The sequence below is a fragment of the Mesoplodon mirus genome (assembly GCF_964341445.2).
Source record: "Mesoplodon mirus genome assembly, chromosome: 3".
Taxonomy (NCBI): Eukaryota; Metazoa; Chordata; class Mammalia; order Artiodactyla; family Ziphiidae; genus Mesoplodon; species Mesoplodon mirus.
In genome coordinates this window covers 38,709,407-38,732,085 of record NC_138978.1, presented here as the reverse complement: position 1 = coordinate 38,732,085, position 22,679 = coordinate 38,709,407, and the positions used below count along the sequence as shown (strand labels likewise).

At 49.4% G+C, this 22,679-nt stretch overlaps 2 protein-coding genes across 4 annotated transcripts; both read right to left on the bottom strand.

Annotated features, from left to right (window-relative positions):
• Positions 1–176: 176 nt before the first annotated feature.
• On the bottom strand, positions 177–4,217 carry CDC20 (cell division cycle 20). Of its 2 annotated transcripts, none has more exons than XM_082613335.1 (11): positions 4,112–4,217; positions 3,767–3,955; positions 3,504–3,652; positions 3,320–3,416; positions 3,008–3,136; positions 2,711–2,907; positions 2,497–2,591; positions 2,119–2,347; positions 1,837–1,962; positions 792–909; positions 177–422 (listed from the first exon to the last, which is right to left on the bottom strand). In XM_082613335.1, exons 2-11 carry the CDS (start codon positions 3,945–3,947, stop codon positions 244–246), a joined length of 1,500 nt encoding a protein of 499 aa, XP_082469461.1. In that variant the 5' UTR covers positions 3,948–3,955; positions 4,112–4,217; the 3' UTR covers positions 177–243. The 2 variants fall into 2 exon arrangements, with proteins under 2 accessions (XP_082469461.1, XP_082469460.1); XM_082613334.1 differs by having other exon boundaries at positions 4,082–4,186.
• Positions 4,218–8,525: 4,308 nt separating this feature from the next.
• Positions 8,526–22,008, bottom strand: MPL (MPL proto-oncogene, thrombopoietin receptor; the record flags this gene model as incomplete). Of its 2 annotated transcripts, none has more annotated exons than XM_082614770.1 (12): positions 8,526–9,891; positions 10,105–10,192; positions 12,267–12,363; positions 12,557–12,716; positions 14,689–14,831; positions 14,994–15,175; positions 19,361–19,487; positions 19,744–19,906; positions 20,308–20,606; positions 21,126–21,304; positions 21,644–21,776; positions 21,930–22,008. In XM_082614770.1, the coding sequence occupies 12 exons, from the start codon at positions 22,006–22,008 to the stop codon at positions 9,604–9,606; spliced, it is 1,938 nt and encodes a 645-aa protein (XP_082470896.1). In that variant the 3' UTR covers positions 8,526–9,603. The 2 variants fall into 2 exon arrangements, with proteins under 2 accessions (XP_082470896.1, XP_082470897.1); XM_082614771.1 differs by having other exon boundaries at positions 20,338–20,606.
• Positions 22,009–22,679: the final 671 nt, after the last annotated feature.

Below are 22,679 nucleotides of genomic sequence, written 5' to 3'. Positions count from 1 at the left end.
GGAGGAGGTGGGTACAAAGCCTGCCAGCCTGTCTGCAAACAGGAGGGATGGTCAAGGTGCCCACAGGATGGATGTTTCTAGCTCTCTGATCGCAGTAGAGAGGAGCCCCTGGGAAGGCTGCTGGGACAGAGGTCATGCCAGGAGAAGAGAGAGACGTGACTTTATTAGAAAAGTAAAAAAAAAAAAAAAAAAAAAAAAAAAAAAAAAAAAAAAAAAAGCAAAAAAACTGAGATGAGTTGGTCCTTAACGGATGCCTTGGTGGATGAGGCTGCTTTTGGCTGCACTGGCCTTCTCCCGCTCCCGCCGCCGGGCAGCGTCCAACTCAAAGCAGCGCCACAGCCGCAGGGTCTCATCTGCTGCTGCTGATGCCACTGTAGCCCCATCTGGGCTCATGGTCAGACTAAGGACCCGGGCTGTGTGACCTGGGGCATGAGGAGGGAAAAAGTGAGAGCAGTACAAATGAAGGTAGATACCTATAGCCTTCCAATTTTGAGAGCTTGTTTATAACAGTCTGAGATAATTAACAATTCACACACTATAAAGTTCATCCTTTTAAAGTGTACAGTTCATTGGTTCCTAGTATATTCACAGAGTTGTGCAACCATCACGACAGTAATTCCAGAATTTTTTCATCACTCCATAAAGAAAGTCCTCATTACCCTCTCCCCTCAGCCTCTAGCAGCCATTAATCTGTTTTCTCCCTCTCTGCATTTGCCTCTTCTGGACATTTCATATAAATAGTCATACAATACATGGCCTTTTGTTTCTGGCTTCTGTCACTTAGCACCTACCTTTCAGCTCAGCCACCTTCGCCATGGTTGGGTACTTCCAAATAACCAGCTGGTTCTGGGCAAAGCCATGGCCTGAGATGAGCTCCTTGTAGTGGGGAGACCAGAGGATGGAGCACACCTGTGGAGAGGGACTGGCATGGGCATGACGTACATAGGGCCAACGCTACTCAAATCAGAACCAAGTCCACCGTGGTGTTAGCCACCCTACCAGGTGCTACGGACTCAGACTTGAATGACTGTAGTCCTTACAAAAGCCTTTTGAGAGTTATAACTGTTACTCACTTTACAGATCAGGAATCAAGCAGCAGGAAGTTCAGCGAGTTGCTTAAGATCACATGCAAGTTAAGTTAGTAGGAGGCAGAGCCAGAATTTGAACCTGAGCCCAAGGTTAGAATGAAGGCTGCATGTGCTGGGCAGGGGGGTGGCAGGAGAGGAAGCTGCAGTGCTTGCAGGGAGACACACCAGCAAGGGCCTCAAATATCATTCTAAAGCATATGGATTATATACTGTAGGTGATAGGGAGCCCTTGCAGGGTTTACAGAGGACAGAAACAGACCACCCAGACCAGTGTAGAGGACAGACCGGGAGAGAGATGAAAAGACCAGTGCTGTGAGCCTCCACTGGGGAGAAGGATGAGGCCGAGGGGAGGGCACACGTGTAAATGATATTCTGAGGTAAGACTGAAATGTCTTGGTGACTAGGTGGGGAGGATGAAAGATTCTAGGTTTTTCAGATTTCTGAGTGGTGTCCCTCACAGCAACACAGGAGGAGGAGGAACACATTTCAGGGAGGCAAGGAGAAGTGACAAGTTTAATTTGGGACATATTAGGGTGGTGCCACCTATAGCACATGGCGTTAGAGACAAGCTCTCTGTGGACTGTTGGAAACGTGGGTCTGGCGCTCATGAGGGAGAGCTGAGTTAGAAGTTTGGAAACCATCAGGGTATAGCATCGGTGAAGCCGCTGGAGGGGACGTGGTTGCCCAGGACGGCTATATAGAATTAAGAACACATCTGGGAGTGAGAGGCTGGAATGAGGAAGACTACCTGGGAATGGGCATCCACAGCACTCAGACAGGCCCCAGAGCAGACGTTCCAGATACGAATGTGTCGATCACTTGTGCCCCCTCCAGTTGCCAGGACATTGGGCTGCCAGGGACACCAAGCTACAGCCTAGGTGTGATAAAAAGTTGGGGTCAGCAGGTACTAGAGCTAGACACAGAGCTATAGGGCTCACAGATTAACCCAGTCCAATGCCACCATCCCATGTCCCCAGAGGTTCTGAGTGAGAGTCTGCAGAGGCCCAGCCCAGCCCAGCCCCACTCTCACCTTGACAGCCCCTTGATGCTGGGTGAATGTCTGCAGAGGAACCCAGCCACTTTCTCCAGGAGCACTAGGCCACACGTTGACCAAGTTATCGTTGCCGCCACTGGCTAAATGTCGTCCATCTGGGGCCCAGCGCAGCCCACACACTTCCTGGCTATGGCCACTCAATGTGGCCACATGGTGTTCTGCTACCCGAACATCATGGTGGTGGATGTGGCCAGAGCGTGAGCCACTGCAGGGGGGGAGAAGGGCATCAGGTCCTAGAGCAGTGCCAAACGCCACCAGCAGGCCAGAGCTGCTTCAGTTCAGAGGTGTACAGTCCGGGGAGAGGGGGCCAAAATCATAGACTGATCTTGTGACAGACTAGCAAAAACCACTAACCTGGACAGGATATAGCTATTCCAACAGAGGGAGCCCACTCGGGCAGAATGACTGGTCATGTTTCGAAGCCGTTTCTGCTGTTGCACATCCCATAGCTACAGAGAGAGAAGACCATGAAGATCAGGACTTGGCATTAACATCCTCCTGCTGGGCAGGACCCCTGGGGGTCTTGTCGTGGGGAACAATAGAGCTGCGGCACAGGGACAAGTCTCACCTGCACCTCGGCACTGCTGGTGCCCACAGCCAGGTAGTTGCCCTCTTTGATCCAGGCCACAGAAGATACATAGTCCCCAGGCTGCTCCAATTGCAGCAGCTGCAGGATGTCACCAGAGCTAGCACTCCACAAGTACACACTGTTGTCCAAAGCCACAGCCAGTACATTCCCAGAGCTCCAATCCACAAGGTTCAGGTCTGCCAGAAGGGGAAGGGAAGAGCATGAGCTTTCGAGTTTGCCTAGTCCCTCTCTCTCCCTTTTTCTCCATCCACCGGACAGGGAGAAGGCTGCACTTACAGTAGTCATTCCGGATTTCAGGGGCGTCCAGGATCCGGTCTGGCAGGGAAGGAATGTAACGGCAGGTCTTCCTGCCGGAGCTGGGCGTGGCCTTCTGGCTATAGAGTACTTTCAGTCTGTTCTGGTAACCTGTGGCAACGGAGTGGGTCTAGACACTGGGAGGATTGACACCTCCCCCTGCCCCTAACCAGGAAGGCCAGAGAAGCACCTTCCCTCCCCTCAGTCTTAGGTGGGAAGAGCCATCTCATCTATCCCGAGCCCTGGGGATGGAATGACACCTCCCCTCCAAGAGCTGAAAACTTCAAGTCTTACCCTCTGGGGCATTTTGTGGTTTTCCACTGAGCCGAAGGATCTTGGCTTCCTCCACATCAAAACCGTTCAGGTTCAAAGCCCATGCTTTCTGATGTTCCTGGCACATAAAGGTGGTGGTGAGGTGGTGGTATTATTCAGATTATACAGATCGGTTTCCTGCCTTAAGCCCCCCTGGGACACATACCTTCTTGGTGGGCGTCTGACTGTCTTCGGGCTGGTTCTCCTTGCTCAGGAGGAAGCTAGCGACCTCCATCTGGGAAGCACTGCGATGGGGGATATAGCGGTCACCGCCAGGTTTGCTGGGAGTGGTCTGAATCTTGGAGCTGGATTTGCCTGGGGCAGGGAGAGGGAAGCCAGACTGTCACAACAGGCTCCCATGGGAGCAGTCGTGAAGGCTGTTCTCAGCCCTTCCCTCTTCCTGCCCGCGTCCCGCCGCACCCCACTGACCGGGAGTTCGGCCCGGGGTCCTGCCGGCGCTGTGGGATCGGTTGGCTGCCCGCATAGGCGAGGGGGCCGGCCCCGCGGCTTCCTTCGCCTTGCGCTGCCAGCGCGCAGGGGGTGCATTGGGGATGGGTGTATCCAGCTGCAGCAGCGAGTGCAGGTCACTCTCGAACACGAACTGGGCCATGGGAGTGTCTGGAGGGAGAGGCTACCCGCTGAGCCCCGGAGGAAGAAAGGCGACCGTGCTCTGGGACGGCCGACCACACAGGGCCACCCCGGCCGCAGCCCCTCCCAGCCCGGCACCCCCGGCCGCGGCCTCACCCCGGTTTGCTCGGCCCAGCCGCCTCTCACCGTCAGCTCAAAGCAGACTCGGATCCCAGACCGGCCTTAGCAGTGCGGATTTACGCTTCTTAAACTCTCCGCTCCGAGCACTCATTGGCTCCTTCAAAACCCAACCGTCGCAATCGTCGCCCTTGCCCATTGGCCTCCACGGCACAGGGGGCGGGTCTTCCGGGGCAAGTCGCAGATCTCACGGGAGTCCAGCAGTGGAGCGGGATTTGAAGGGTGGGAGAGAGGCAAAGGCAGGTCCTGCGCCACCAGGCGTCGGAAAGCGGGGCTGGGCGGGGCTGGGCGGGGCTGGGCGCGTCGCGTCTGGGGGCGGGGCCTGAGCTGCGTGCATTCCCCCGTCGCTTCCATTCATTCCTCAGCCTCCCCGCACCCGCCCTTCACAGTTAACTCTGCTTGTGGGTCGTGTTTATGATACAAAGTGCAGGACTCGGCGTAATGACCTAAAGCACTTGAGCCTTTTTAGAGAAGGTTACAGGTAGTGGCCGGCCAGCCGGCCCGCGGGCGGGGAGGCGGGGGCAGGAGTTGATTGAGCAGCTTAGAAGCAGAAAGAAGGCGGGAGCGTCCACTGTTAGCTTAGTGCCTGCGGAAACACTGATAGGAAGGAAGTAGCTCATTTGTTTGTTTTTAAAAACTGTTTTGTTTGTTGTTGTTTTACAAACAAGAAAAATGAGGCTGAAAGAGGGGTGAATTCCTATGGTCAAGAAAAAAGATCAGGATTCAGGATTCATATCTGCCTATCTGGGAGGTAAGATTGGACTGCCCTGTGAGGGAAACAGGGGCTCACCCCCATGGGGCTTTAGAGTTGTAAGGAATTTTAGAGATCCGCTAGTCTAATGTGCACATGGTGCACCCTCCCCGTCCCAGCAACATACCCTTTTTTTTTTTTTTTTTTTTGCGGTACGCGGGCCTCTCCCTGCTGTGGCCTCTCCCGTTGCGGAGCACAGGCCCCGGACGCGCAGGCCCAGCGGCCATGGCTCACGGGCCCAGCCGCTCCGTGGCATGTGGGATCTTCCCGGACCGGGGCACGAACCCGTGTCCCCTGCATCGGCAGGCGGACTCTCAACCACTGCGCCACCAGGGAAGCCCCATATCCATATTTTACAGGTGAAGAAACCACGGCCCAAGAAAGGATTTGCCTGAGGTCCCATGTTGTTAGGAGTCCAGGCCTGACTCCCATTCAATCCGTGCTCTAATAATGATTTCAATGAATTGTATGATATGCTTAGAGGTGAAGCAGCAATAATAAAAATAATCATGGGTACCATTTACTGGCCATCTGCTAACTGCAGTGTTTAAACAGTTTACATACATTACTGCGTTTAATCCTTAATCCCTTAAAGCAGATGCTTTATTCCATTTTTACAAAAAAAGAAACCTGGTCAGGGAAAGGTTTGAAACTTGTCCAAAGGCATACAGGCCATAATAATTAGTGGAGCCAAACTATCTAACTAACCTCAGCAATCTAACCATATGCTACACTGCCCCAGAGAGAGGCTAGAAAAAAGCACGTTTACAATCATTAGCCTAAGATCAACTCTGATGATGACAGAGAAAATTTGGGGGCCCTTAACCCAAATGATATTGTTATTATTTTTAATTTTGAAGCATTCATGCTGTCTCTTTCCAATTACTTTGGAAAACAAGGAGTTAGATGTCCTGGGATTGGAAATGGGGAGTCCCTGAACCCCAGAGGACGTAGAAAGGTCAGGCTGGTCAGGGCCTTAAATGTTAAGCTAAGGAATTTGGACTTTATCTGCCAGGCATTGTGGAGTCAGTGAGAGTTTCCGTGCAGGTAAGGGCCAAACAAAACATTTCTGAGGGCAGAACATAGCGAGCAATTTGCAGCTTCTGGTGTAAGGGTCACTGTAGAGGAAAAGAACAACAGGGTAAATGAGAGTACAACTTCAGGGAATGTGAACATTTAAAAATAAAGGAATGAAAGAAGCCAGTGGAGATTATAACTGACATGGACCTTGAAGTTGGAGGGATTCTAATATGATACAAAATGGTCAAATAGAGTGATGACAGAAAAGGTCAGAGTTGGCTATTGGGAAACAAGTCTTCGGTGACCTTGGAGAGAAAGGGATCAGGCGAGGTGGTGCTTGGGTTCCGTTTGGAAGGGGTTGCAGAAAGAAGGGTGGGGAGAACGTGGTGGCAGCAAGCATGGGCTACTTGTATAAGAAATTTGGGAGTGAAAAAGAGGGCAGTGCATGGGAGCTGGAGGGAATGCCAGCATCAAGATGCCTATGCATCTTTGAAGGTGAAGAGCCAGAGGAAATGGAGGAGGGTAGAACAAGCCCCTTGCCCAGGAAGAAAGGGGAGAGAAAACACAGGGAGCTTTTTCAGTCTAGGGGAGAAAGATCAATTCCTCTTAGGCTGGAGAGAAGGAGAACAAGAAGGCTTTAGAGATAGATAATTAGAGGCTGAGGATCTGCTTGGATTGGGGAACTCCCAGCAGAAGGACCTGAATGTAGGGAAGCAGAGGGCATGGAGGGAATAAAATATAGGAGATATTCAGCGGGTGGAACAGCCTAGTTGGGATAAAAATAAAGATAACCCTGTAGGGACTACCCTGGTGGCTCAGTGGTTAAGAATCCGCCTGCCAAAGCAGGGGACACGGGTTCGATCCTTGGTCTGGGAAGATCCCACATGCCCGCGGAGCAACCAAGCCCGTGCGTCACAACTACTGAGCCTGCACTCTAGAGCCTGCGAGCCACAACTACTGAGCCCGTGTGCCACATCTACTGAAGCCCACACGCCTAGAGCCTGTGCTCCGCAATAAGAAGCCCACGCACGCACTGCAACGAAGAGTAGCCCCCCGCTCGCCGCAACCAGAGAAAGCCTGCACACGGCAACGAAGACCCAATGCAGCCAAAAATTAATTTAAAAATTAATTTAAAAAAAAGATAACCCTGTAAACACTGACTATTTACTATATGCATGGCATTGTGTTAACACCGTTAATCCTCACACAGGGAAATAGTAGAAGAGAACGAGATCAGTTCTGAAGGGTCAAGCTAAAGATTTAGAGGTAAGGAGTGAGCAAGGAGTGAGATGAACAGGAAGATCAATCTGGAGGCAACATACAGGTTGGATTTAGGGAGAGAGACTGGAGGCAGAGATATTAGGTAGAGGCTGTAGTAATAGCTCAGTGGAGACGGAGAAGAGGAGGCCGAATTTAGGAAGTAAAAGGAGTCAGGACATGATGGCTGAATCGGTGTAAAGGTAAGAGGTTCAGTGGTTTGGATCTCAATCCTAGTTTTGAGTCCCTAGGAGTAGAGTTGGAGCCTTGAACGTGGCTTGGGGAAGGAATTATGGAAAGTGAGTATACCGGATGTCATCCATTTGTCCCATGCAGGTCCACTCTTCATCCTGTACTCTGCCCTGTGAGGCTGACTCATATGGCCTGCATCAATGGATTCCCTTGGGCCCTGGTTTCTGTTTATATTCCACCAATGGGAGGATGTTATGGGTTAAATTGTGTCTCTCCCCCCCCAAATTTATATGTTGCATACTTAAGCCCCAGTACTTCAGAGTGTGACCTTACTTGGAAATAGGGCCACTCCAGGTATAATTAGTTAAGTTGGGGTCATTTGGCTGGGCCCTAATCCAGTATGACTGGTGTCCTTGTAAAACGGAAAAGTTTGGACACAGACACAGACAGGGAGAACACCATGTGAAGATGAAAGCAGAGGTGTGGGTGACGCTTCTACAATCCAAACACTGAAGATTGCCAGGAAACCCCCAGAAGCTGGGGAGAGGCATGAAACAGATTCTTCCTTACAGCTCTCAGAAGCAACCAACCCTGCTGACACCTTGCATTTCTAGCCTCCAGAACTAAGAGATAATAAATGTCTGTTGTTTAAGCCACCAAGTTTGCAGTACTTTGTTAGGGCAGATGGAGGAGGTCAGGAGATCAGAGAGTGAGGGTTGGGGGAAGGGGAGGGCAGACATGAACTATTTGTTCCCCTGGCTCCATCCCCGCCATATCCCCACAGGTTGGCTGTAGCTCTCTGCCACAGCTCCTGCCAGGCGGCCCTCTCTGTAGCTACTCTCTCCCTGTCTCATAACTACTCTCTCCCGTTACCCCTCGATGCCCAGGGTGGGGTGTGGTGGGTACCAGCTCCCAGCTTTTGTTAGCCCCGGGGTACTGCACTACTCCTTGATGGTTTTCCTGAATCCTGCCTCATCTTTATAAATATGCCCTTTATTAAACTCTCATCCAGATACCCAGATTGAGTGCGTCATCTATTTCTGCCAAGACCCTGACTGACACAGTGGGTATATTTGGAGTCAGCAAAAAATACTGTTTGTTTGAGAATTTGAATGGGTCAGGGGAATCCATCATCAGAATGGCCTAAGCACATTTACTGCTGCATACGGATGGCAGAGAGGATGAGAGGCATGGGGTTAAGGCGGCATTGTCCAGAAAGATTTCCTTCATTTAGAAAACATTTATTGAAGGCCTACTACCATGCACCAAGCACTACTCCAGGTGCTGGGGGGTGGGGGTTGGAGGGAAGACAAATAAATCACAGCCCTTGCCCTCAAGGAGCTCACAATCTAGTAACAGAAGACAGACATGTAAACGGTTACTTGCATAAACCATTACAGGTGCTGTAGTAGAGGTCTGGGCTGGAGATAAGAACTTTGGAATGGTCAGCATATAGGAAACGCAATGAGAGCGGATGGGATTGGAGACTGTTAAGAATGGACTCTTGAGGGACTGTAGTAATTAAGGAGTGGAAGAGATTCCAGGGTAAAATTAGGAAGGAATAATTACCATAGTTTAGACATATCAAACACTTACTATGTCCTAGTTACTGTGCTTTACTGAGATTATCTCACTAAATGCTCTTTACAACTCTGCGGGGTTCTGTTATGATCCCTGTTTTATAGATGAGAAAATTAAGGCTCAAAGACTTTATTTGCTCAAGGCCATACAGCTAGCAAATGGGAAAGACAGGAATTGAACCCAGCTCTGACTCCAGAGCTTATGCTCTTAACTATTAGTATACTCAGAGAGGCCCGAGCAGAGCCAGGAGAGATGGTGATGTATGCAAGCCATGGAGGAGAGAATTTAAAGGAGAAATGAGTAGTCACCAGGACAAATGACAACAGAGAGATCAAACGGATTGAGAATTAACAAAATCCGATTGGATCTTGTGATGAGAAAAATTTGAGGTGAGTTTTGCCTGAGTAGTTTCATTAGCAGAGTGGTAGTAGGGGGATGAATTGAAGTAGTCTGAGAGCAAATGGGAGTCAGGAAGTGGAGACTCCTTTTCAAGGAGTTTGGCATTAAAGAGGAGAGAGAAAGGAGGTGAAATTTAGAGGAGCTTAGTCAAGTGAGCCTTGTCCTGGATTTATGTCAGCAGCAGCACTGAAAGATCAGTGTTATGAAGCCCAGCTAGGAGGGTAGACAACCGGGAAGGACATGAGGTCTGAGATGGTTGTGTTGTTGGGATGGGGTGGGTAGGGAAGTTCAGAAGGAAGGACTAGAGGGTTTGCATCTGTCCAGGGTACTGGGAGAGAGGGGCCTGCCAGCAGCTGAGTGGTAAGTAGGAATGGTTGGCGATGTGAGTGGTGCAGTAGGACCCTGTCTCAGCCATGCGTGGGCACACAGACAGGGGCATGGTCCCCAGGCAAGAAGGCTGCAATCCCCGGTAGTCCATCTGGGCCTGGGAGGAACATAGGGGCAAGGGAGTCTTCTCTGAGGACCTAGGTAGAATTTCAAGGAGGCTGGGTTCCACTTCCTCACAGGCATCTGAGACTGCAGCCTTGGGCTGGGAAAGATGGGAGAGGAGGGAAGGGGTCTGGATTAGAGCAGGTCTTGTGGGAGCAGGACCTGGATTGTATAGAAAGGAGGGTTCGGCTGGAGGTGGGGCCCAGGGATGGTATGCTGGTGGGCAAGGGCCTTGGAAAAGTTGTGTGGTAGGGCAAGGATCCAGTTCCACACAGGGCTGGTGGTGGGTGGTGGAGAGCAGGGGTGCACTCACCTGACTCAGGGCTGCAGTATCCCTAAGGTACTGGCCTAGGACCCGGTGCAGGTCTGGAAGTGAGGGCCACAGGGCATGCCTCAGGCTCCTTGAGGAGAAGGAAGAGAAGGAGACTGAGTTGTGGGAGTGAGTTAGGAGGGGATCCCTGAGGGGGGGCCGTGGGGGGAGGCAGTGAGGTGGAGGAGCAAGCTTGGAGAGGTAACAGTGTAGTCAAGGCAGTAAAGTAAGGTAGTGGAGCATAGGTGAACAGGAAACCTCTGGTGGCAGAGGGAACTCAGCAGTGCGGAGGTTCAAAAAAGGGATTTGAGTGTCCTCAAACACTCCTGCCTCAGGGCGTTTGCACTTCCTGTTCTCTCTGCCTGGAACACTTGATTTGTTCCCTCACTTCACTTAGGTTTCTGCTCAGACATCATCCTGACAAGGAGGCCTTCCCTGACTGCCCTAAAATAGAACCACCTCCCTTCCCCATCACTCTCTGTCTCCTGCTCTGCTTATTTTTCTTTATAGCACTTGACTTATTGCGTATTTATTAGATCCTTATATATGTCACATTTACGAGAATGTAAACTCCATGAGAGCAAAGAGTTTGTCTATTTGCTCACTCCTGTAGCTCCAGGGTGTAGAACAGTGTCTGGCCCATAATAGGTTCTCAAGAAATTAGTTGAATGAATGAATGGAGAGAACCAATGGGGCTTTTATTAAGTTACTGGGTAAGGTGGTCTCTCCAGGAAGAACGTGGATTAAGGTACGTTGGGGGAACCTCCAATTCCTTAGGCTCATATTTCCACATGGAGGGACTTTAGCTGAACGACATTTCAGGCCTCTTCTGTGACCTCACTCGTATCTCTCCAGGGAAGGAGGAGTGATGTATCTGGTAAATTGGGGAAAAGGAACTGAGTACGCCTGGTTCAGCAGCACCACCTCCCTCCTCTCTCCCAAATTTTTTGTTGGATCTGGCTACTTGCATAGAGGCTGCATTGCAGTCTACTCATACATATGAGTGGATTAAAAGCTCAAAGACATGTTCAAGGAGAGATGTAGCACAGAAGAGGGGCATCTAATCTAGCCTAGGGCCATCTAAAGAGGCCACGTGCAGGAGTTACCTTCTGAGCTGAGTCTTCAAGAATCGAGAGATGTTACCAACTGAAGGACTGAGGTGGTATGGATTCTGTCCTTTATGTTTATAACTTCCAATGACAATTCTCCTCAGCCTTAGTCTCCCCACATAAACAAGTCATTCATTAATAATATTTATTTAAGTGTGTGCTATTTAGCAGGCCCTGTGCTGTAGATTTAAGGATGACCAAGTAAGGCACAGGGAAGACGTATAAAGAAATGAATGCAGTAAAATGCTTCTGGTACTATGGAAGAAGTCTGTATTGGGGCACAAATAAAGTAGCCAATAGGGGAAGGTCAGGAAAGGTTTCCTAGGAGTTGGGGAAGAAAGTTATTTATGGATAAATGGGTATTAGTCATCCAGGGTGGATATTCCTGGCAGACGGGACATTATGTGCAAAGGCACTGAGAAGTGCCTTGACTTGGGGAGGAAATCACCAACAGTCTGGCAAGGCTGATGCACAGGGTGGGAGGGTGGAAATCCTGGCAGGGGCCAGATTTTGCACAGCCTTCCTTGTCATTCTAGAGTCTGGACTTTATCCTGGGGAGCTAATAATGTGACTTAAGGAGGCAGAGTGACACCTTCATGTGTGCATTTTTAGAAAGATTATTCTGGTGGCTGCGTGAGGCTAGATTGGAGGGAGAAGGGGCTCCGTTTTGGTGAGTCAGGTAGTGCCTGTACCGCTAGAGAAAGAGGGCTATTGTTTGAGCGAGATTTAGGAGGTGGAATGACCGGACCAGACTGGATAAGGGCGAGGGTGGCGCCTAAGTGTTCCGGCTTGGGTGACAGGGGGACAGTAGCCTTGTTACTGAGATGAGGAGTCAGAAGGTGGGTCTGTTTGGGGTGTCCCGTATAGTGGGCATGTTAGAGTGTAAGGAGGCAGTGCGACTCCCGGGGAAGACGCGCTGGGAGCAGCTGACGCCACAGGTGTGGATGTGGGATTGTCCGGAGGGCGGGTGACATAGAGTGACGCGGGGATGCTTCTTTAGAGGCCGCTGGCCTCGCCCGGACCACGGCCCCGTCTCCCGCCTGACCGGAGCGGTACCTGTAGTGCGCAGGAAACTGCCACCTCAGCAGCAGCAGGCCCAGGAGGGCGCTGACGCCCAGCACCAGGAGCAGAGCGGTCACCAGAAAGATCCAGGCTAATGGACAAAAGCAGTGAGATCTCGGGGGGCCACGCCTGGCAGGAGCCCCCCGCCCCAGTCCACCAGGCCCCACCCCTCACCGCCCCGGGGCGCCGGGTAAGTCGGCTCAGCCGCGGCCCCGCCCCTCGCTGAGCCGGCGCCCCTCCGCTCGCGCAGCCGCTGACCGCCTTTGCTCTGGCTCGGCCCTCACCGGTCTCGGAAGCGGTTTCCACCCTCACTGGGTCGGACCAGGCGCTCCAGGGCCCATGGAAGGTGGGGCCGTGGAGCCTGGCGCGCAGCTGTACACGGTAGCGGGAGCGCGGGCGCAGCTCTAAGGTCTCTCCCTGGGCCCCGAGAGGCGGCTCCAGCACCTGCGCAGAGGAGAAGCGAGCGGGTGGTCAGGCTCCCGGTCCGGGTGGGCCGGCGTCGGGGCCTCTAGAACTCGGCATCTGTTTGACCGAAATCCTACTGCGTTGAGTCCCCCGGAGATTTCCCCCCCGAGAGCCTCGCTAGAAAAAAACTCTCATCCCGGCGGAAGCTGGCTGGAGAGAACACCAGGACAGAGAGCCTCGCCCTGCCTGGCGCGGTACACCCCCGACACACAGACTCATCTACACAGAGGACTACTCATCTTGACACATATACATACGAGAAACCGACAGAGATATGGTACACGCACAGTGACCAGGCACGCCCCAGACCAGGTCGGCTGATGGAAACCCCGGACACGCTCAGATGCTCGGAGCCACGTAGACCAGGCCACAAATAACATCCTTTGAGTAGAGGATGCCAGCACTGTGCTAGGTGCTGGGGGTACGAGGAGAGATTCCAAGCACAGGGAACAAGAATCGTGTGTACAAGCAGGGAGACATTATTAACTTGATCAGTTAGCAAACATTTATGAAGAATAAGACACCCAAACGAGTAAATAGTTACAAGAAATAATTAGTGCAATAATAATGATATAAGTAAGGTACCACGGGAGCACCAAGAAGAGTGTAATGCTGCCTGAGTTGCTTGATTGGAGGTTACAGAGTGTTCTGTGTACTAAGAGCGTGCATGGGCCGGCTGGATGGTCAAAGGTGAGGTTAAGCCAGTGGTAGTAGGGACATGAGACCTATTAGTACAATAAACTCAACTAATTTGTTGATAAATAGAGGGAAGGGAAAAGGGAGAAGAGTCAAAGATAATTCCAGACTCGGGTAACTGGGTAAGTGTTGGTGCCACTGTCAGAGACAAGGAACAGGAGAGGTAAGTCTGAGGAAGAAATGCTGTATGGTTCTATTTTATTAGTTCAACAACAGTCAGAAGTTATGAGTGGTAATGTCAGAGTAGTGGTTTCCTTGGAGGGTGTGCGTATGTGACCTGTGGGCATGAGACACTTCCGGGGTGCTAGAAGTAATCTCTGTCTTGATCTGGGTAATGGTTACATGGCTGTATACACATGTACAAATTAATCAGTGGTATATTTAAGATTTGTGTTACTTTATGTAACTTATACCTCAGTAAAAAAGTAAAATAAGTTGGGGGAAGAAGATGAGTTCAGTTTTGGATATACTGAGTCTAAAATGCCCTGCGGGCTTTTAGATAGAACTGTCTGGTAAGAAGTTGTATATATGTGTGGTGAATGAGAATAAAAATAAAGAAAGAAACTAATATTTAATGTATATTGAGCACCTTCTATCTGCCAGGCAGTATGCTAAATATTTATATATTTATTTTTTACTGTAACTCTGGAAAGTACATAGCTTTATCCCCATTTCACCAATGAGGAAACTGAGACTTCAAAAATTTAAGTAATTCACCTATGGTATAGAAGTTCCTTTTCATATGGGTGTTGGAATGATAAGTTTGGGATGGTTAACGTATAGTCATTGAAACCACAGAGTTGAAGCACTCACTTAGGGAGAGCGTATATATTTATCTAGAGGAGAAAAGAGTCTAGGATGGGACTGTTGGAAGCACAACCTATAAAGGAAGTGTGGAAAGGAGGAGCCAGGAGAGAGCGAGGAGGTTCAGTCAGAGAGGTGGTACGAGAATTAGGAGAGACTGATATCCCAAAAGGAAAGGAAGGAGAAAAGTTTAAATAGGAGTATGTCAGATGCCATGTCTTTGGCATGTCAGATGCCAAAGAGAGATTAAGACACCAGTTGAATGTCAGATGCCATGTCTTTGGCATGTCAGATGCCAAAGAGAGATTAAGACACCAGTTGAATCAGATAAGACATAGATAAACAAGCTCAGACATGAATACACAGACACCTTCACTCCTGATAACAGATACAGTGAAACTCAGGGATACCCTGATTATGAGGTCTGGGGGCATTTGTTCCTTGACTGTACCTTCCAGTCCTGATGGCCTTCTCCTGTGTATCGGAGCTGATAGCTGGTCTCTTGTGCTGCCCAGGGTGATGGATGCTGCCATTCCAGTTCCAGCTGCCCGCTGGAGACCTCCCTCCAGTGTAAGTTTGGGGTGGGGATGAGCACTACAGGGACGTCAGCAGGGACTGGCCTAAGCCCTTCTGTGCATGAGACATCATGTCACCAGGGCCACGGGTCAGAAGTATCAGAGTTGGTGATCCTGGGCATGGGGTCAGATATGGTAGAGGTGGGAACTATGTGGGAGGAGAAGGGGAGAAAGTTCTTACCAGCCTGATGGATCCAGAAAGGGGAGCCCAGGTAGCTGTGAATGGCACCCTGGGCTGTGGTCACCTCCACAAGGATGTGAATAACACTGTCATTTCGTGACTTGAAGTGGCAGCGGGAGAACTGGGAGGGCTGTGATCCTGGATTTTTCTCCTGCTCTTCACACTTCTCCCAGACGGGGTCCCTACAAATCAGTCCCATAGAGTCATTGAATCAGGCTTGCCTCAGAGACTAATCCTGATATCCCCCATCCCACAGGGGACTGGATTATAATCTAACTTGTTCTTTGGATGGGCCTACAGGGCTTTCTCTCCCGTGTCATAATGTTTTGTTTTCTGAGGTTTGTTTTGGTGTCCAGCCTCTTCTCAAGAAAACGCTAGATGAGATAGGAAAATAGCATGGGCTATAGAGTTCAGGTCTTGGCTTATTGGTGTATAACTCTGGGCAAATTACTTGATTTATCTCTGCCTCAGTTTCCTCATCTGTGAAATGGGTTAATAATGCCTACTTTGAATGATATTATTTCAGAGATTAAAGAGCTTTCATCTTTCTGGAGGAAAACATGTTTTTAACCTGTTCTCATTAGGCGGCCCTCTTAGTCACCTCTAAATGTTATTTTACTAATAGATTATTACGACAGCCTCCTCACTGGCTTTTCTGCCTCCATTTCTGCCACTCCCTTCAATTTACTCTCCACACAGCAACCAGATCCAAAATGTTGATCTGATAATGTCCAGAATATATGACAAATCTGTCCATTTATTTTGATCTTTACCCCTGCTGCATTAGATGAAACCATTATCTGTTGCCTGGATTAAGGCAAATTTCTAACTGGTGATCCTGCTTCCACTCTTACTTCTTTTTAATTGCACAAAGAAACATCTTTTCGAAATGTAAATCATATCATGTCACTCTTTTGCTTAAAATCCTTCAATGGCTCCCCATCCCCCTTGGAATAAAATCCAAACTCCATACCAGAGCCTATAGGACTCCATACGGTTGAGTTCCTCCCTCCCTCCCCATTCTCATCTCCTACAATTCTCACACCAGTTTACCACCCTTCATGCACACAGTCCTTCTCTCTGTGCAGCACATATACCAGATGAACTGTCTTTGCAGCTCACCTTGCCCTGGGTTGCCCTGCCTCTGGATCTCCCGTGACTCACTTCTTCTTGCCACTTGGGTCTCAGCTCACCTGTCACCTCCTTGGCAAGGTTTTCTCCAACCACTCAGTTGAAATTAGCACCCCTCCCCCACCCTCCCACTTAGTCTCTATCATATAACCTTGTTCCTTTATTTCTTTACTTGTTTCTCACCCCCTCTTCCCTCCTCTCAACTAAAATGGAAGCCCCAACAATGCCGGAAGCTTTTCTGTTTTGTCACTCTATCCCCGGTGCCTGGAACATAGTCACCTTCAATAATTGTTTATTGAACAAATAAATCCTGTCTCCTTCCTGATTATAACCCCTAAATGACTAGCTATTACTAAAATTATTTATCATTTTATATATTTTTATGTTTACTAATTTATTCAACAAATAATTGATACTATGTGCCAGGCACTGTGATAGGCCCTATGAATACACAGAGGAATAATTTTCAAGGACCTGTCATTTCAATGGGAAAGGTAGAAAAACAAACAGATGATATTTTTCTGTGATGTGCACGGGCTGGGTTGGGAGTATCAAGGAGGATCATCTAACCCAGATGGGGAGGGTCAGAGGATAGTTCCCGTGCAAAGCAGTGCTTAGACTGAGTCCTGGACTATAAATAGGACAGGCAACGGGGACAAACAGACATCCCAGGCACATGCTTGTACACAGATAAGAGATATGGTACTCTGGGGGAAATTCTAAGTGGTGCAGAATGCTTTTAGCATAGAGGGTCTGGTGGGGAGTGGTAAATGTGAGCAGACCAAGGTCACGGATGGCCTTATTGCCTTTCTAAGGAGCTTAAACTTAATCTTGCAGTAATGATGGAGACATTTAAAGATTTTAAACAGGAATTGTCATCATTAGCTTTGTACTTTAGGAAAGTCACTCTAACTGCAGTTTGTAAGAGAGGACTTGTGAGGGTGGACTAGAAGCAGAGAAATTTATTAGGACAATGTTATGGTATTTTACATGCAAAGTTATGAGGATCTGAAAGTAGGGTTGTGGTAGTTGGGGTAGAGGGAAATAGATGGATTCAAGGGATACTGTAGAGGTAGAAATGACAAGCGTTTCTGATTGGATATGGAGGGTGTAGAAATGGCAGAAGTTCAGGGTGGAAAACTGAGTTGATAGCAGGATGGACAAGAAGAGGAGGAGCAGGTTTTGGTAGGGAATATGTGAATTCGGTTTTGCCACCTCATAATCCATTCATGGCCCCTCCATACTATGGAAATCTGTGCAGTTATTAAAAAGAATGAGTTACATCTTTTTGTAATGATCTCCAAGACATATTTTTAAGTAAAAAAGTAAGTTACTAAATCATACATATAATGTGATCCAATTTATATTGAAAATTGAATATTGTGTATAGACATATGTAAATGCATATAAAATCTGGAAGAATACATTAAAACTGTTAATAGTGGTTTTTTTCATTATTCATTCATTCAACAATTTTTTTTTTACTGAGCATCTACTGTGTTCCAGGCACGGTGTAAGTTGAGAACATATTGGTGAGTAAAAGCAGACACTGACTTTGCCCTCATGGATCATGTATAGTCAAGATCAGCCTTTCTCAACTGGAGCTCTGAGACAGAATTTTGTTATCAATCAAATAACCATGGGACTCCCCTGATGGCGCAGTGGTTAAAATCTGCCTGCCAATGCAGGGGACACGTGTTCGATCCCTGGTCCAGGAAGATCCCACATGCAGCGGAGTAACTAAGCCCACGAGCCACAACTACTGAGCCCACGTGCCACAACTACTGAAGCCCGCGCGCCTAGAGCCCGTGCTCTGCAACAAGAGAAGCCACCGCAACGAGAAGCCCTCGTACTGCCACAAAGAGTAGCCCCCACTCACCGCAACTAGAGAAAGCCTGCGCACAGCAACGAAGACCCAATGCAGCCAAAAAAAAAAAAAACTATGTGAGGTATAAATGTAAAATTGTAACTATGATAAGTATTTAAGAAGGAGAAGTACGTGGTACAACAAGGATGTATAATAGTGCCATTGGACCTAAGGAGGAAGGTCAGGGGAGGGCTCCCTGAGGAGGTGACATTTGAGTTGAGATCTGAAGGATAAATAAAGGTTAAGTAAAGATAGGAGAGTGGGGTAAACAGCATGTGCAAAGATCCAGAGGCAGGAGGGAACATGGCAGGTAGGGGAAAATGAAAATAGGCCAGTACTGGAGCACAGAGCACAAAAGGCAGCATAGTATAAGATGAAACTGAAGGCATTGATAGGGGCTGAGCCTTTTAGAACTTTATATGGTCACAGTAGTGTTCTTTTCTTTGTCCTAAAATCAATGGAAGCTATGGACCTTGGAAGAGTTTTAAGCAGAGGATGTTGTATTTATTTTTGCACTTTTATTTATTTATTTATTTTTAAAGATTTTTTTTTTTGATGTGGGCCGTTTTTAAAGTCTTTATTGAATTTGTTACAATACTGCTTCTGTTTTCTGTTTTGGTTTTTTTGGACGTGAGGCATGTGGGATCTTAGCTCCCCAACCAGGGATCGAACCCACACCCCCTACATTGGAAGGCGAAGTCTTAACCACTGGACTGCCAGGGCAGTCCCTATTTTTTGCACTTTTAAAAACTCACTCCAGCTCCTGTGTGGAGAATGTTTTGGAGGAGCCAAGAAGTGATCAGTTAATAAGTCTTCTCAATAGCCTAAGTGAGAGATGATGATGGCTTATACTAGGATGATGGCAGTGAAGAACAAAAGTGGACAGATTCTAGAGATGTTTAATAGGTAAAATCAGTAAGACTTGGTTATATACTCGATATGAAGGAAGCGACAGATCAGTGAGGTGTTTGGTGGAAATTCTTGAAGGCCAGGTGAAGTTTTGATTGGATCTGATAGATAGTGAAAAGCTGCAGTACATATTTGAGTAGGGAAAGGCCATGCAAAGTTTGAGTTTAACAAAAGTCAGTCTGTCAGCAGCATGGGGGGTAAATCGGAGGTAGATGAGAATGTAGGCTGTTGGAATGGTACAGGTGACATGATTAAAGCTGCATGAAACCAAGGCATTCCCAGAGAGTATGAAGAGAGGTTGAAAAGATACAATACCCATTGGAGGATGAGAGCATGGAGGCTGTTTGGTTTGGCGGACAAGGGAGGGGAGTGAAGAGGACCAAGACAATCTCTCCCTTCTTTCTGCAAGGTTGTGCTTCTCTCCCATGACATCAAGCTCAATCAGCAGTTTAGTTCTCACCTGTCTCTGGGGCAGCACCATGCCCTGCTGTGGTAGAAGAAGCCTTGGGAGCTAGCATGGTCCTGTTGCTGCCACTGACAGGTAACATTCTTCAGGTCCAAGGTAAAGCATTGCAGTCCAATTTCCACTGGGGTCAGAGAAGGAAGTCGCATCAGAGCCCACGTGCTCCTACTCTATAGGGTATCCAGATCATCTTTACACACATAACTTGGGACATTTACTCCTATTCTTTCTTCTCTCCCTGAACATAGTTCATTCTGTCTAGTGGCAAGTTTGAGGTCATCAGGAAGGACCATGGTTCCCAGAGCTTCCATATCCAGCCCAGGCCTCTCTAGAGATCTTTTCTATCTCCTCCCCATCTCCCTATTCCTTTGTTGACTCACCTGCATCCCCAGGCAGGTCCACGGTCACAGGGAGGGACCAAGGTCCCCAGGAGCCACGGAGGGAGACCCCATCAGGTTGGCTGCGTAGCTGGAGCCAGTAGGAGTTACCAGGCTGGAGCCCTGAGATGAGGCAGCTTCCACCCTTCACTGTCAGAGATGGAGCCTTGGGAGAAGAATCCCAGCCTCAGAATCTAGGTCTGCCTCTCAGCCAAGAGAGCCTCCACCTCTTATATTTGAAGCCCCACAACATGCCTGTGGAGAGACACTCAGTTCTTCACTGGATAGATATGCACACAGACTGGGAGCCAGGTCAGTGGGTTTCAGGTGGAGTTCAGGGCTTTTTAGGGAAATCCCCATTAACTTGGAGGCCTGAAGCTGTCAATTTTGTTGGTATGAATGACCCAAAGTGGGAGATCCCTAAATAGACATGGCTCCTAATCAGAGCCTATACTAACTCTCTAAGGATCAACCCAGTCTGGGATCCCCAAAGTATGGCCTATCCTTTCCTGGGGGCAAAATTGTAGGTAGGAGATTAGGAGGTGGAGCAGAAGAAGGCCAGGATACTTCTCTAGTTGTGGGGGTCTGCTCTGGTACATCCTGTTGGGGCATCATGGGCTGAGCACATGGAGACTGGTCCAGAGCTGGGGCTAGGTTTGGTCTCCGCAGAGCTGGGCAGCAGGTTTCTGTGGACAGCAGCAGTGTGACTGTGGGACCAGTGGAGTTCCTTGGATCCTTAGGGCCATAGCGGAGTTCATGCCTCAGAAATTCACTGATCTCGGGAGCTGGGGCCTCCCAGCAGATCTGAAGTTCCCCTGGCTGGCTCCCTCCCATGGCCTTGATGAGCCTGGGGGGAGCTGGCAGGCCTGAAGGTGAGACAGGGGACATGAGAACTCTTTGGGGGCCACAGTCTACAGCTCAACCCGTGGACTGTGGAGAGGGGCTACTGGAGGCTGGATTGAGGGCAGCCCCTGGGGCAGGGCAGGGCGGCTCCTTATCCTGTTCTCCTGTCCTCGGAAGAACAGTGACCTCACTGCAGGTTTGTTAGGCTCAGTGCTCCTCAAGAGCAGGGATCTCTCTTCATCTGTGCATCCTTTTCACCTAGCACAGTGCCTGGCACATGGTAGGTATTCTGTAACTGATGAATGAGTGAGTCAATGAATAGGTTAATGATGGGAAAGTCAGGGTGTCTCTGGTGTGAAATGAAGTCTAGCTCTGGATGCTGAGGCTAAGAGGAATGAGAAGGGGGTCTTGAGGTGCCTCTGGGGGTCTGGTGGTGGGGGGACATTCACATCGTCTTGAAAGAACACAGCTCAGTCTGATTCTAGGAGCTGGCCTGAGGGCAGCAAACAGGGGGGCCAGGATGGCAGGAGGATGGTCCGTACCCACGCTATCCACAGAGAGCACCCGCTGGGTCAGATTCTGGTTCAGAAACACGTTCTTCACCCAGAGGTGCAGTTGAGAGAAGAGGCGAACTTCATCCTGGGCTGGAAACTGGCACACGTACCGGGTTCGAAAGGGCAGCACACGCTGGGAACTCAGGGGGCAGGCACGGGGCTTCTCCCTGTGGGCACAGGAGAAGTCCATCCTACCTACACGGCTACCTGTTCAGCCCTGAGGACCCAGGTCTGGGCCCAAACCCAACTTCTATTTCCAATACTGCCATTTTTCTTTTCAGTGCCTGGGTGGGATTAGGGGTTATGTAGCGGTGTGAGCTGGGTACATCCAAAGCACATCTGTTCATTAAGTGGCTACTTAGGGCATGTACTTGGAGTAGTCCTCTGACAGGGCCAAAGGCAGGGAAGCTACTGGAATGGGGCTCAGCTGTGGTATGTACAGGACAGATACAGGGGAGTGGTACATACATGGTACATATATATGATATATATGATGCAGCACATACCCTGGGTAGGCATACAGCAGCTGATATATTTCACTGGGCGCTGCTTCTTCCTCATCCCAGAAGCAAGTGAGGTCCTCAAATGTTCGGGAGAAACAGTTCAGGGACTCTGAGTCCGAGGCCAGCAAGGAGGCATCTGAGGAATAGCTGGTGAGTTGGGCTCTGGGTCCTCCCTGGTGTGTTTGTGGGCAAGAGTCGGGGACCAATGGGAGCCTCCTACTTTGCACATCCCCCTCCCAGGGCTCCCTCTTCCTGGGTATAGGTGATCTCCACCCTCCACATACCTCACCTTGGCTGGTGACTTGTGCCAGGTTTTGGGGGGCCGGGAGGAGGCAGGAGATGACCACCAAGAGGGCCCAGGAGGGCATCTTCTCCGGCACTGTGTGCCTGCCTTAGCCCATCCTCCCTGCAGGAAGCCGGGCCCCAATCCCCTCCCGGGCCAGCCCCTCAGGTTCCTGTCAGATACAGCCCCACGTCCTGTCCCTGTCCCTGCCCCTGTGGGGCCCATCCAGACCACACTGGGGCCGGGGGCCAGGGGAGGGGGCGTGGGAGTGGGCAGGAGGGTAGGAGGAATTTGAAAGAGAGGATACAGGCCTGTGGTGGGAGGGAGATGGGGGGGTTACATTTTTTTGACCATGTACCAAAAGCAGAATAAGCCTCTATGTGTGTCCATGTTCACTGCTGTAGAAGGGTGTATCATGAGCATGGAGAGCAACGTTTACTGAGTGCTACTTACAATGCTGCCGTGTGTTAAGCACTTTATATCTACTGACTCAGCTAATCCTCATAATAGTCTTATTATTTCCATTAGAGTGATGAGGAAACTGAGATGCAAATAAAGACTTGCCTAAGATGACACACCTCCTAAGAGGTAAAACTCAGGACATCAAGCTTTAGAACCCAAGTGCTTAACAACCATACCAGTGCCGCTGGAAGGTGTAATTTGCCAAGAAATGACTGTCTGCCTTGCAACTGTGACAAAATGGTGGCTATTTCCACTTTACTAGGTTCTGTCACTTTGTGCACAAATAAACACATT